The 16,265-nt window shown below is 34.6% G+C and overlaps 1 protein-coding gene across 2 annotated transcripts in view; it reads right to left on the bottom strand.

Moving 5' to 3' along the window:
- The window catches only part of LOC105470142 (solute carrier family 2 member 13), a 369,854-nt gene that overhangs the window by 195,827 nt on the left and 157,762 nt on the right, over positions 1-16,265 (bottom strand). For both annotated transcript variants that reach the window (XM_011721919.2, XM_011721920.2), the window contains exon 4: positions 4,052-4,160. In XM_011721919.2, coding sequence (XP_011720221.1) covers positions 4,052-4,160 — 109 coding nt within the window. The remainder of the gene's footprint in view (positions 1-4,051; positions 4,161-16,265) is intronic.

The following is a 16,265-nucleotide window of genomic DNA, read 5'->3' as shown; positions in this document are numbered from 1 at the left end:
AGATTCTCCCACAATTCTCTTTATCCGAAGCAAACTCAAAAGCTTAAACTCTGGATTTTCTTTTCCACTTTACTACTGTTTTTCTGTGTAACCTTAAAGAGAGTCATTTAAGCACTTGGTCTTCTTAGGTGAAAATCTGATACCTTTCATTCATCCAAGACAGACTGATTATCTCCTTATCAGAATATGCCCAAATATAGTTTATTATAAGTTCCTCAAAAAAGAAAGACATTATCAAACCCACATAGAACTTGGTGCTTTCTTTCTCACTACCTACACCTCCCTCCTCCAAATGTGAACACATGTATTTTGGTTGTCATAATGATAATGTGGGAAGGGTCTACTTATTAATAGTCATCAGATAAATATTTCTTCGATTGAACATGGAACATCTTTGATATTATAACTAGAGTTTAGAATAGATCACAGTGATAATTTCTTTTTTTTTTTTTTTTTTTTTTTGAGACAGAGTCTCGCTCTATCGCCCAGACTGGAGTGCAGTGGCGCAATCTCGGCCCACTGCAAGCTCCACCTCCTGTGTTCACGCCATTCTCCTGCCTCAGCCTCCCGAATAGCTGGGACTGCAGGCACCTGCCACCACACCTGGCTAATTTTTTGTATTTTTAGTAGAGACAGGGTTTCACTGCATTAGCCAGGATGGTCTTGATCTCCTGACCTCATGATCCGCCCGCCTCGGCCTCCCAAAGTCCTGGGATTACAGACATGAGCCACTACACCCGGCCGAGAATTTCTTGAATTTACTTTAACCATCATCATCTTCATCTGTCACTCCTCTTCTTTATTTTGACACATGCAGAAATTTTTTATTGGCCTATGAGATACAGTGCAATGATATTAACACTCTTATATTAGGAAAGTTAGTACTCCATTTTCTCTATTCTTTCTCTCCTGTGAAGAAAGGAAGATAATAAATTCAGTTGCATGTTGAAATTATTAAGTGATGAGAGTCATATTATTAAAAAAATTGCCTTATCTAAAAGTGAAATGTAATGTCTGAAATATGTAATGTTTTTAAGAACTTACACGTCCTCCATTCGGTAGGGTAGAGGATGAGAATGTATGGGTTGGGATATAAAGAAACATAAGCTATCATACAAATAAAAGATCTATATCTATATCTATGATATACTATCTATAGATAAATATGGAAAAGAAGATAATAAGGAAAAGAAGATTAAGTATTTCAAGAAGAAAATCTATTTTGTCAACTGTGACAGAATAGTAAATAGGTCAAGGGAATAGCAATAAAGGATTCTTTGAGGGAGAAGAGAAAAAACTAAACATGGTAAGGTTAAACAACACAGCTGTGAGGATGATTTATCTTTTAATATAATATTTAATATTATCTTTCCATATAATCTTTCTATAAACTCACCTTGGTGAGAAATAGAATTCAAAATACCTCATATTTCAGTTCACTCAGATTTTGAGGTGAAAGACAGAACTTTCAAAAACATGTTTCAACTTCTATACATTATTAGGGTTGACTTAAAATAAATAAAAGCATTGCCTGCTTTATTTCTCACTTAAAAGGGAAGAAGCTGGAAAAAAAGTAAAGTTTTATATACATAAATATATGTGTTACATGTAATAAAATATCCATAGGAAAGATATTCTGAATTAACAAAGTAACACAAAATAAAAGAAGGCATAATTAAAATTTCTACTAATAATACAAAAAGTAAATTATTAGACTCTAATAGATTATTTTAAATCAGAAACAAAGTTTATGATAGTTTTTACTTAATCTTGAGAATAATGGAAAAAGATACACACATATACACATACAAATAAAGACCAGAGAGCAAGAGAAAACACATTATATAAGAGTCCCAGATTAGTTGATTTTTATGCAGACAGTAAACAGTAGTACAGTATATCATAATGACATTGACTTACACTAAATTTTATAGGCTTATAATATGAATGTCTGAAATTATGTACTGTGAATAAACAACAGTTACTCAGCATGGGTATTGTATTATTTCAATGTCTAATCCTCTAACCTCTAGACATGAACATCATATTAATTTATGCAGGAAGTTGATTCGCTGTTTTACATCATGTAGACACAGTCTAAGTTCAGCCATCATTTACTTTATTTTATTCTTCCTATTTTCCAGGATTGAAAATCAAATGCAAACAAAAGCTCTATGACAACACTGCCTATATCATGTGCAGTTTATGATAAGCAAAGTGCATCTATCATATATATTAGAGGATATCAGGATCCTTTATCACTTGATCTTCATGAAAAAAGTGAGGCTTTGGAGAAATGAATGTTTTATTAAAATTTGACAACGTCAATCAGCTCAATTTACACCAGTTACTGCTAATGGATTATGACAGTCATTTCAAACTAGGAACACATTAGCCCCAGTCACTACCCATAAACTAGAGTTGGCTCTGTCTTTGGTACCCATTTGAAGTGAAAACAAAAAAAGTACAAGAAAAATCCTTCACTTTCTATGCTTTTATACTTGTCAACTTTAAATGCTTAGAAAAAAAAGCATAACAAACAAAACATATTTTCGGAAACAGAACACATATTAGGTTGGTCAGCTAACGAATTCACATAGGATTCTTAATGCATCCGATTATTTGATGCTTGGTTCTAGCCTAGCTGCAATTCTCTACTTCCACCAGACTGCAGAAGGTGGACACATCTCAGAACAAGTCATGATGTACCAAATTCAGAGAACAAACAAGCAAAATGTGCCTGGCACTAGACCAACAGATGAGCCTTAAGAGAGTTGGCAAAGGTGAGAAAAAATTAAAGTTAATGTCAGAGAGAAGGAGGACAGGACAAAATATTGAAAATGTAGTCTCGAAAGTTAACATCTAACAGGCATTATGATTAAAGTCAAATCCACAAAGTGTGTGAATGTATAGAAAATGGAGTTTCTTAACAAATCTTGATTTAATCTACTGGTTCATTGGGTCCTAATCCTTATTTTTTAAAAATATTTTAATCAATCCACTCTTCTCAAACTGTCACTAAATAATTCATCATATTTCAAGTAATTAAAAAAATCAAGAGTCTCAAATACAAATGGTTTACCAGAGAAAATTTAATTTTATATAATTTGTATTTTCTTAATGAAAAACTTCAATCAATAGGAAGGGGGTGGGGAGGACTTCTAAGATGTGGCAGATTTTAATCTAACAATATGTGCCCTGGGAAAGCACATAACCTTCTCTAAACTGCATTTTATTATTTAGGATCTTAAAAGTCTACTCTGTGGAGAATTCAGAGTCCTGTCTGGCCCTTATCATAATTTGAAATCTTATATTTAACTGTGAGCTTATTTAATGTGTGTTTCCTCTGCCAGCCTGTACATCCATGAGGACAAGACCCAGGTCTACTTTAGTTACTGCTGTAGGTCTAGGGCAATAGAGGGCCTCAAAAATGGGTTTAATAATGAATGAGGGAAACCTAGTAGAGCCCCTAATATTTAGTCCTTCCCACCCCCAGCAAACATACAGCTTTGGGAATTACTCTTACAATTAGAGAACAGGGAACTTTTCTGTATTCCCCACTATCCTTCCCACTCAATTTCCCCTCTACCGTACTCTGGTTATAATCAACGTACTTCTACTAATGTGCTTATCACATTGCACTGTAGTAGACTGCACCAAAAAGAAACTAATTAGTTATCTGTGTGCCCATAATCTCTGGCAATGCCAGGTGATTTCCTTCTATTTTACTTTCCAACCACCATCAGGAAATGGTTTATAAAAAATGACATATTTAAGCTCAGAATACAAGGAGGTATTGGATGTCATAAAAGAGACATTTTATGGAATCAAATAAAGCCAATAATATAACAAACAAAATAAATCACCTTTTTCTAGTTACAAATTACTGGAATTAAAAAATTGTAAAGTTAGTATCTCCCAAAAGGAGAATCCATACATTTAATCAGAATAAATCACTGAGTATAGTATTTACATGAAATACTTTTTACGATTTCATGTAAAATAATCCTTTCACAATCTTTTCAGTAAAAAGCCAGAAAGAAATACATACATGATGGTGTTAATGCCTGAGAGTTGCTGGAACATTTGTAGTCCACAACCCACAATTAAGGCTCGGCGAGTTGGGGGATAACTCAGCATTCTGCAGATCACAGGTCCAGCTTTTTCAAGAAAGAAAGAAAAAAATATATATATCTATTATTTTTAGCTCTCATAGTAATTATTCCCAATAGGACAAAATTTCCCAAATCTTCATGAAATCAACATGACTGGCATTTTAAATCAAAACAACTCCATTTTTACAGAAATCTGGGTACGATATTTTATTTTGCAAACAGATAGTTGTTTTTGTTTTTTTTTTTTTTAGTTTGAACTGTAAAAGCGACAAGAGAATTTAAGTTTAAGCAAGTTATGGGTACTAGAAAACCTATATAACTAAAACTGTCAAATTAGTCTTCCTTAAAGCCCTACAAGCTCTAGTGATTAACCACTTTCTTTGTTCTTCAACTTTCTTGTCAATTAAGTATTATTTAAAATCCATCCATGTGGGACTACTTAAAAGTCACTGGCAAAATTGCTTTAATCAACCGTAAGAAAAGCATTCATTAAAAACTATTCAACAAAGAACAAAATTCATGTTATGTTAATAAAGTTACAGAATTTGGGCATGATGTCAGTCTTGGTTACAGCTACAATGGAGATTAATAAAAGTTACCAAAAAGTTAATAAAAGAAAAACAATACCTATTATCTATAGGGGTGTGTGTGTGTGTGTGTGTGTGTGTGTGTGTGTGTGTGTGTGTATTTCTAAATTTTGAATAGTCCCCTAAGAGGCAATCAATGATTATTTTAAAATACAAATGAACTTTCAAAATGGCAGAGATATCTTGGTTTTTTATCTGAACTCTGGATCAATTCTGGAAAGCTGTAGATCTGAACCACTAAGTCCTTAAGTAGGTTGACTAACCTTATTGATGCCTGTTGTCAGGGTGTGATTACTAAAAGTGGCCCCTCCATCCTCATAAGTGTTCCAGTTACAATGTCACCTTAGCTTTAAGAGGCATTCTACATGGTGTCCTTATGGAGCTAGAGTCGACTCCCAGGACCTACGGTATTCCTGCTGTTAGAAGAGATGGCCTGGGATCACTGCGATGCTAATTGTTTAATTAGAGTCCAAGTTTTGTTAATGAACCCTAAACCAAGTCTGGTAAATTAAAATCCAAAGAAGTCTAACTATTTCAGGATCTTTTGAAAATCTAATATTCAAGTTCACAAAAATGGAATAAAATATGTATGTTGTCTTCTCAGCAATAAAAGTTAGCATGGGATGTCAAGCCAGGGCATTAATTAGAACGAAATATTATAAGGGTGAGAATATTCTATTCCTACATGGGTGTGAGTATAATCATAAAACTTGAGTTATTGCAAATTATTTTGTTTCTAAATGGCAAGAGAGGGCATAGATTAATTTAGAGAAGTGTTGATGGTCATTCAAAGCTAAATGTAGTGACGATCCATTTAGAAAGCAGACTGAGGGTATTATAAATGTCAAACTGCCTTAGATTTGAGCAAAGGAATATTAAAGCCTAATATATCAGAAAGACTGTGTGAAACAGGTAGATTTTGAGAGTTTGATTGTAACAATGCTGAAATATATCTGGATCAGCCGCCTGAAAGATAAGACATGCTCATCTGCAAATACAGATACCTGCAAGTGAGCCACAAAATAAGCAAGGTACTACCTTTTTCCATTAATCAAAACTTTCAAATAAAAATAATATCATTTACCTTTATACCACGATTTTTTTTTAGAAATGACAACAAAACAAAAACAAACAAAAGCCCTTTCTCAGGTGAGAAATCCATCTTTCCTAATGCAAGAAGTCTATTATAATCTTTGGAGAGATGCATCTACTTTCACTATTAAAGTGTTTCAGGATTTGATGGTCAGGTTAGGTAATAATGATTTTGGAGGACAGAAATACAGAACATTATTACAAATTAGGACAAAAGTTTGACTTGCCATAAAAACAAGAGATAAGCTATTGTATAAACATCACATATTTCCTAGTTTTAAAAAATCTGGATTTTATATTTTCTCCTGATTTGGATTTCCTGTTAAAAATAAATGCTGGTAGTTCCTTTATTAGACTGGATTTTTTAATGGATAAATTTTGGTCCCAGCAGCTGCACATCTGATTATGCATAAACAGAATTAAAGAATTTCCTTTCATTAAAATTATAAACCTAGCTTTATTAGGCAGTAAAACTTCCTTTACAAATGAAAGCCATCATTAATCTTTATATCACAGAATCTATGAGGCAAAAGAAAAAAATCAAGTATATTAATTGGCTGAATGTTCATAAGTGAACATTTAAAATGTCATGCTCTACTTAAAACATTTATTTTGCTTTTGGAATTAAAAATGTTTTGTGCATACAAACATTTCACATTTAATTTTATTTCAAATGTTTATCTTTCAAACACAGAAATTCTCACATTATAAAAACTAAAACCTTTAACCAACTAGATTAGAAATAAAATACCTAAAATACAACACATAGTAAAGAAGCAGATTCAAGAAAAACTGACACAACAGCAAAGGGAAATTGAAAAACCCACAACTGTACTCTCATATTTCATCACTCTCAGTAACCGACAGAACAAGTAGCCTGAAAATCACCAAGGATATAGAAGACTCCAACAACACTATCAACAAACTTGACCTAATAAATGACATTTAAACCACATTCCACAAAATAAGAACAGGAAACGCATCCTTAAATTGTATGGTCAATGTCTTAGAATATTTACCTGAGGTAGATTTTATTCTGAGCTCTAAACCAGTCTCAACTAATTTTAAAAGAATTCAAGTCATATTAAGAATATCCTGACCATAATGAAATTAATATAGAAATCAGTAACTGAAAGACGACTGGAAAACATCCCCCAAATTGGAAACTAAATAACACATTTCTATGAAAATTAGTAAGAATATAAAGTTGAAAGAATCTAAAAATCTAAACACATAGCCTATAAAAATTTGTGGAGTGGAGCTAAAGTAGAACAGGTAAAATTACTGCAAGAAACCTCTTAGGATACCTTCAACCTTCAGAAACCAGAAAAAGACAGACAAATGAAACCCAAAGTATGCACATGCTAAAAGTAATACTCCAGATCCAAATGGAAATCCATGAAACAGAAAAGAAGATAGTTGAGAAAAATCCATAAAACCAAAAGTGTTTTTTGTAAAGACCAATAAAATTGATAAGCTTCATGCCAAACTATGGTAGGCTAAATAAGCATCCCTCAAAACATATTCACATTCTAATCCCTGAAACCTGTATTATCTTAGATGTCAAAAATAAACTTTGTAGATATAATTAAGTTAAAAATTTTGAGATCAAGACAGTCCTAGATTATCCAGGTTGTCCCTAAATGCAATCACATGTATCCTTATCAGGTGAAGGTTGAAGAAGATTCAAGACAAAAGTGGAGAAGACAAATGCGGAGACTGGACCTATGCAGCCAAAAGCCAAAGAATAATGGGTGCCCCCAGAAGCTGGAAAAATGAAGGAAGAGGTTGTCCTCTAGGGACTCTGGAGGAGGTGTGGGACAGGAGTGGACACTTGGCCATCACAACTGTGAGAAAATAAATATCTATTGCTTTAAGCTACCAAATTTGTAGTAATCTGTTACAGTAACCACAGAAAACGAATGAACAGACTATCCAGGAAAAAGCCAGAAACAGAAATGACCAATATTAGGAGTAAATGAGGTGAACTCAGGACAGATATTAAAATAAGAGTATCATGAACAACTTTATGCCATTAAATTCAACATCTTCAATGCAACAGACAAATTCCCTAAAAGATACAATCTTCCAAATTCACTCAAGAAGAAATAGCCTGAGTAGCCAGCCCTATAAGTTATTAGAAATACTGAATTTGTTTAAAATGTTCCCCCAAAGAAAACTCCAAGTCCGAATAACTTGACAGAAAGCAGATCAATAGTTGCCTGTGAAGGGAGAAATTACAAAGGGGCACCAAGGGAAGTTTTTAGGGAGGCAGTAATATGTTCACTTTCATGGTAGTGGCAATGGTTTCATGGTGTTCACATATGCCAATGTCTAAAATTATATGCTTTAAATACATGCCTTTTATTGTGTGTAAGTTATTCCTCAATAGAGCTGCTAAAAATCAACAACAAAAATAAGAAAAAGCTTCACCAATAATCTAGAGACTCTAGATGTCAGGAAGGCTGACATGGTGAACTGGATGATAAGAAAAAAAAATCAATATTCAAAGAGCATGATATTCCCTTAAGAACACGAAGGGTTTATTAGAAGCAACAGTATTTGATCAAACTGGAGTAATGAAGTCTGCTGTGAGACTGCTGAAAGAGAACTGCCAATGATGCAGCCCCCTTAACATCTCTTCAAGGTTTTCCTTGCTCTTATTCTTCCCTTTCTTTTTGTTTTATTTATGAGTTTTACCTTGTATTAATATTAAATAAAAGTTAAGGAGGAAAAAAATGGAACACTCTGTGACTAATGGATTACAAGATGCAAACTGTAGGAGGTTTCCCCATTGCTGACAAAGTAAAGCTGCCTCTGTGGAGAAAGCAGGGGCCTCACTGGGAGCAAGATAATCACTGCTCAGCTTCAAATACTATTCTCCCCACTCCTCAATTTAGGGCCCTATAATTGGGCTACAATCAAGCACAGCAAGATCCCCCAATACCACGGTCCTTTCCTGAATGCAACCAGAGGAGGCCATTCTCACACAATCACCAAGACTATTAAGCATCTGCTCAAATCTCAACGAATTATCTAATACTTCAATAACTCTTCTTGCCTTATGAACAATTTCCTATCATCATCAGAGTCCTGTGAAGTCAGAGAGAGCACGTGTTGCTACCCCCATCTTAGAAAAGAGGAAACTAAATGCAGAGGGATTCGATAACTCTTCCAAGGTCACAAACTAGTAAGTGTTTAGAGAGAGAACTCGCGCCGACATCCTGTTCATGCCACAAATGCCAAGATATTTTGTATGTCCACTTAAATAAGCTGATTTTTCTTAGCATACAAAATCAACAACTTATGAACAGTAGGAGTAACACAAAAAAAAACTAAAACACTTCCAAGCTATAGTAAGAAACATACTCTGTGCTCCTTACGACTGCAATTCCTCCACTTCATTTTCTTCATTGTTTTCATGGTCCCACCTGCCACTATATCCAGCCTCAGTTCTAGAGGTATCTACTTCAAGCCACTCATTTCAGCCTACCTCTTTCTCCATTTCCACATCCAGGGAGTTGAGCATTGTTTTAGAATAATTACAAAAATGAGCCATACTCATTTTGGGACAAATTCAGCATGTCAGGTCCTGCATGCTGTCAGGGGAGCCTTTCACTCATCTCTAACTGGCTCCCAATCATGTTCTCACAACATCCATTTTAAGCATTCCTCCTCCTTGGACTTCCACTGATTCCTCCTCTCTCTCTGGCCAAGAATCCCCTAGTTCCTTCTCATACCTGAAGCGCTTCCCATGAACTTACTCCATGCTAGGGACAGAAATGTGAGAAGGCCCAGTCCCTGAGGAGCTCGTAATACCGGGATGGGGTCATCGACCAAAATAAAACAAGTTATGCCACAATGGCGTAAGTGCTCCAATGGAGGTACATAAAGAGTATTATGAGATTAAGGCATAAGGAAGGACCCACAAGAAGTACGCCACTCAGGTACATACAAAACAGAAGTCCTCATTTCTCACCCCAAACTTGTTCTTTACCCGTGTTATCTAATTTCAAAGTAAATCAAGATTCATGGCTTTTGAGTGCTCCTTCTCTCTTCGTATATCCTGAATCTAATACATTGCCAAGTTTTCATCAGAATTAATATATGTGTGCCTAACTTCTTCCCATAAAACATTGGAAAGATTTCTTCTGTTCTGCACCTGCACCTCTCTGCCTTTCCACTGCCTGGTTGGCTGGCATCCTTCTCCCAGAGGACAGTGTACGGCTGTGGAAAGTGTTCACACAGACCAGTGTTAACATACCACCCTACCATGTAGCCACTGTGAGATTCTGTAAGTCTCCATCCAGTAAAATGGACTTAAGAGTAATACTATCCATTTGAGGATTAGCGGTAATAAGCTTCTTGGCACATACTACTTATGTGTTCCATAAAAAGCCTAATATGTGGTCTCAACATCCCCAGTCTCTACCGAATCCAATCTATCACACCTCCACATTGCTGCCACCTGTCGGCTAAAGCGCTCCACTGAACCCTCCACTTACCTGTTCAAAACCATTGATAACAGAACCATTAGGGCCTATTTCATGAAGGGGACACTCCTGCTCAGCCTACCTGAGAAGATTTGTTTCATACTACTTCTTCTCCAATAGGCAATGCTTCAGCAATCTTTGAATAGGTTTTACTCAAAGAAGTCCCATATTGTTACAATTTTGTCTCTTAAACAATGTTCCTTCTGCTTGGGATTCCATCCTTGCAATTCTGAAGGACTGGACTAGGCTCTCGCTCCTGGCTAATTTGTTTCGTGGACTAGGTCCCTGATCTCTATTCCATACTGAATTATGATCTCTGTGCTGGATTATGTCAGGTGTGTAGTTCAGGCTTTGCCTATTTTATCATTTTACTTCCCACTGTACTTAGTTCAGGATCGTGTACATAGAGGCCACTCAGTAAATATTTACTTGATGAATATGAGAAATAAAAGAAGGAAAGAAGAGAAAAAAAAGAGAAATACCAGAGCAAGTATGGGTACTGAGAATTCAAGGATGAAGCAATTTGAGTACACTCCAAGTTGCTAAACAATGTTGTGATTAATTATAAACTACCACTAAGATCCTGAGCACACCCATGCTGTTTTCCTCTTCAATATGCAGCAGATGCTGTTTGTGATTACAAGCTGGTGCTTGGCACATGTTCTGTCTGAAAGAATGGACTGCTGCTATTGATAAATTCAACCCCATGTGGTTCAATCATTCCTTCACAGTCTGGCATTTACGCCAATACATTCTGAAATCCTCCAAGGCAAACAATTTGCCAAGATGTTGTGATGGGCCAGTTGTCTATAGATGCGTGCTTGTAAGCTGATCATGGTACATTAGGGCCAGTATGCAACGAATGTGTTAATCTAGTCATTATTATTCCAGGTTGCTAAAGTAAAGATTTTTATCTACTTAGAAGAGGAGATGATTATAGGTCTTAATACCTACTAAAATACTGTTTTCAAAAACCAATTTCTGTTACTATCAAGAATTCTTTCTAAATTCTAAGATATTTTCTTCGTCAAAAGTATCTACATAAATGAACCAGACATAAAATGCATTCCTCAGCGATTCTCAACTAAAAGAATTTCAGACTTCTTAACAGTCATGGGAGTGTGATATGTTGCTAAGGAAAAACTTATGAAGAATTACTGTTCTAGAAAACTTTTATTTAAAAAGGGGAAGTATCCTTTCTAAATAAATAATTTTCTTTTTTTTAAATTTTATTTTATTTTAAGTTCCAGGATACATGTGCAGTACGTGCAGGTTTGTTACACAGGTAAATGCATGCCATGGTAGTTTGCTGTACCTATCAACCCATCACCTAGGCATTAAGCCCCAGATGCATTAGCTATTTATTCTGATGCTCTCCCTTCCCCTGACCCCAGGGAAGGCTCCAGTGTGTGTTGTTCCCTTCCCTGTGTCCATATAATTTTCTTAAATAGCTATATTGTTAGCATTGTCTATAGACAAAGCCACTTTTAAATGAAAGGACAGACACTCTCAACTGATGGTATTCTGGCAGTATTTTTACAATATGCTGTCATTCTTAGTGATATAATAAAGTTTTCTCACCTACCCAGTATTTCAATAGATATTATATGCAAGGAAAAAAAGATTACATATGACTTGCATCTGCTAAAGACTATAAAACCATACGCAGTGTTGAATAGCACAATTACTCCAAATCAGGGAAACTCAGGTTTGATTCTCTCTTGGCTATTTAGAAGCTGTGTGATGTTGTGCAGGTTCCTTACCTTCTCTGAGCTACAGGTGTTTTCATAATTAAAGGTGGAAATACATGAGAAGTATATCCCACATTAATTCAACTACTGATGCTATGATTTCATCCATAAGCTCTCTAGTAGAATTTCTCCATAGCTGAATACAATTTCAAAGTTTTACATTAAAAATAGCCAATACATTGTATACGTTTTCCTTCTCTGTAATCAAATAAACAATTACCCTTCACGTTTAAGATTCTATAAAATATTTCAAATAGATTCATTAACATAAAGAATAAATGCATTCTATACTTATAATTTCTTTCTTTCATAGTTAACGCTCCTACAAAGATGACTAACACTCCACTAGGGATAAATCAATAAGACCTAGACAACAGGCTACCGTAATAAATGACAGTTCTATCAAGTTCAATCAAGATATGTACTGCCAAACTATTCATACAACTACAGATAAATCAGAGTTATTCCGTTCCCCTGCCTTCATTTTAGATCACATGTAGGTTCCCAAGAATCAAGTATTCTTGAATCTCTATCACATCAGAGCATTTTGAGATGTACTATGCTCCTAAACATTAATCATTTGCTTGGTTAAAGAAACTGTCCATTTGTATAGATATTTAAGTTTTATATGGATATTGAGTAATATTCTATTAGCATGTTCCCTTTTTAGATTCAGATATTCAACAAATAGGTACTAATGAGAATTAAGGTGAAAACCTAGCCATGTATAAGTCATGCTATATTTGGCTTTATATATAACAGTAATCATGAATAAAGGTATCAAAAAAATAAAACTCAGCCTGAATTAAATGGCCTATGATCTTATGTTGGGGCAGAGTAACTTTAAAAAAAATTGCAATTGTCCCCCAGATTCCAGAAGTATGACTACTGCAAACATAAGGGGGTACCTTGAAATGTAACATCTTAAAAGAAAGAGATGATGTTTTCTGTCAGCATGATTCTCAGAAAATCATAATTATTCCAAAAATATCCCGGAACTATATATAAAAATGAACTGAATATATGAGGCTGTAAATGTATTCTCCAATTTAAAAGTAGTTCTTGTCCCGCCCTCAACTTTCTTTCCCTATTCTTCTATTACCTGTACCACTAAAAAAGGAAAAAGAAAAACCACTGAATTTACATATGAAAAAATACCAGTGGTAGTCATTAAATAAAGAGAGAGTAAAGATGTTCCATAAAAAAGGGTAGTGCTAAGTTCTCCAAAATGTGGTAGGAAGTAAAGCATTACGTTCATGGAAGAGAAGAGTTAATTCAAAGTATGGATTTTCCAGTCTCTCATCTTTCACCTAATTATAAAGGTACCATTCCTAAAATAGGTAAGAAGCATAAATGGTTATGGAAGAATGTAAATGCTGTAGGAAAAGGAGGAGGACATATAACCATATCTTCCATTTGTTTAGCTATGCTAGAGCATTTGAGATTTAAAGCTATCTTTACCATGTCATGAATATAACTGACAGAGCCTACAAGGGAGATGCATACATGAATTTGGTCACCATATGCAAGAAGGTTGGTGCACAGGGTCTTGGAAGTCACAAGGTAAATGCTGGATCTTAGGATCTATTTTTCTCACAAAGACAATCCCATCATATCCTATATCATAGCATATAAATAAAACAAATCTCTCTTCTTAGGGCTGACATACACACAGGCTATCTTGGGCAATTAAACTCTTTCCATGAAAGCTATGAGAGGCTGCTGAATCTGCTTTCAGTTAGTAAAGAAGGCCAGTCACCTCTGAGAACCTTAGTGGAAAGGTTGATCTACACACCAAGTATGAGTCAAAATCTAGATTTCTATGGGGGGGAAAAAACATTATTAGATAAGCCATTTAGTCTTCTTGTCTTATTTTACAAATTTTCAGAAAAAAATTATCCAATAAAACGATCAGATACAAATGACAAGATACAATATTTTCCAATTAAATACAACTCGAATAACAGAAAATATGTCAGCTAACTAACAGTTTCATTTATTCCTGAAAAATCTGTTAAGAGCACCATAATACCAAAACAATCCCTTTAATTTTCTTTGCCCCAAAACATTTTATGGCCTAAAGCAGTTGGTAACTAAACACTCCCTTATGAGATCAATACCAAAAATGAATTAATATTGAAAAGCAAGTTTATGGACTTTAAGCTGAAACATTAGTTTTAATTTTACAATGCTATTGAATTTCTATGAAGAATTGATCTTTTTATTGCAGAAAACATTTTAAGGTTTTCTGTTAAAGACTCATCTTGTTACATTTAGCAAGACTGAAGAGCACAAAATGAGATAATACAGTGAAAGAGCCTGAATAATCTGAATAGGTTCAAATGACTTTTAAAAACTACTTACAAATCTGACTTAGAATAAAGTAATCGAATTTACATACCAAGAAACAAAAATAAACTTCAAAAACAAATTTTACATATTTCTACTTATATACCCAGTGATATACACCAGCGAGAGGCCTTGCTTTGTAAAAGACAATGTTTAGGTTTATTCATGTATTATAAAGATTAGTTCAGAAATATCAGTGACCTTTTAGGGTAAGTACAATTCTCAGAGTTTTTGGCCTATCAGGGTAATTTCCTTCAGGATCATAACTGTATTTGATTTGAAGGCAAACCTATGATATATCACTATGTCTGAAACACAATCACTGAACCAAATCCAATGAAATACTGCTACATTAAAAGGAATGCAAAGGAAAAAAAAAGCTCTTAAAGAACATTTAGGAATGATTAACATTATTAATTTTAGGCACTGGCATATCCCTGAGTGCTCAGATTTAAACAAAACTTGGACATGAGAGATCTGCTAGCATAACACTACACCTATGGGAAGCAGGGCTTGACTGTCCACAAGGAGGTCATTAAAATCTTTTTCTCTCATATATATATATATGATATGATATACACGCACATATGTAAATATAAAATATGTATGCATATGTATGTAGAGATGTGTGTATATATATATATATAGAGAGAGAGAGAGAGAGAGGTGGGGTATGTGTGTACAGAGAGAGACAGAGAAGTGTGTATATGTATAAATATATAAATACAGAGTGAGAGAGAAAGGTTTTGTAGTTACAATGATCACCATTACAGAATCTTTTTATTACATATAGACCTTTACTTCCTGAATCCCTTTTTCTGGCCCTTCTCCACCCCTATTTTGATAAGCGAAGTGAGGAACCACTGAATATATAAATACATTTGTTCCAAATTCCTGCAACAATTCTTTCCTTCTTCCATGTTTTTAATTCACAGACACATGCCCACAAAGCAAAATGTTCTGGAAAACTGGCAGAATTTCAATAGAGAACGATTAACAGCAGGAAACCATGAAAGTGAGTTCCACATGTTCTGCTCTAGAAATTTTACAATAGAAATCAGAAAAAAATAATATTGGTATTCGATTAGCACATCCAGCAGACAGAAAATATTTGCATCCAGTGACTGCTAGTCTGAGAAGAAATACACATGAAAAGCACTTCTATTGATCAGCCCTTAAGCATTCCCCTAAATCCATTCTGATGGCCATAGCACTGGATAGATTTTAAGGCTACTTTTATGTGTTTTCCTACTGTGTATAAGGACTGGGCAAGGAGAATTCTAAAGACACGTCTCCAGATACCTTTGTTTCAAATGTCTGTGTGTATCTAACCTTATTTTCCTTGGCATTTTGCTTTTAACTTGTGATTGTTTTTCATTAGGCTGATTCTTCCAATCTTCAAACATGACACAAACCATAATTCTACTTGATATGGCTTGAGATGCTCTTCTAGATAAATATGGCTCTCTAGGGATGAGGTCAGTATTTGAAAATCTACATATGGCTGTTTTATTTTGAGGCATGTCTGTAGTTACCATATGGTCAGTGGCAATCTGTGAAGGGAGTCAGGATGTGTCTATTTAAAATACTGACTGGAATTTGAGTTTCTACTTAGAAATTGCTTTGATCTAGCTACTTTTTCTGAATGCTAAGGCTTATTTTGTCTTTTAAAAATGCAATCTTCCCACTGTACTGCAAAACTCAACTGTAAAATAAAACTTGTTTCCACATATTTTCATTGATTAAATCTGTTATGCATATATAAAAAGTCTAGCATTATATTCATTAGCAAGATGTAGACAGGATCCTAGTCTTGCTATTCAACTTATCGATGACTTATTTACGCTATATTTTAGCATGGCTCATGATCACTGGAAT

Source organism: Macaca nemestrina, chromosome 10 (genome assembly GCF_043159975.1).
Source record: "Macaca nemestrina isolate mMacNem1 chromosome 10, mMacNem.hap1, whole genome shotgun sequence".
Taxonomy (NCBI): Eukaryota; Metazoa; Chordata; class Mammalia; order Primates; family Cercopithecidae; genus Macaca; species Macaca nemestrina.
Note: the sequence above shows the minus strand (reverse complement) of the source record. Positions and strands in the feature narration are given on the sequence as shown.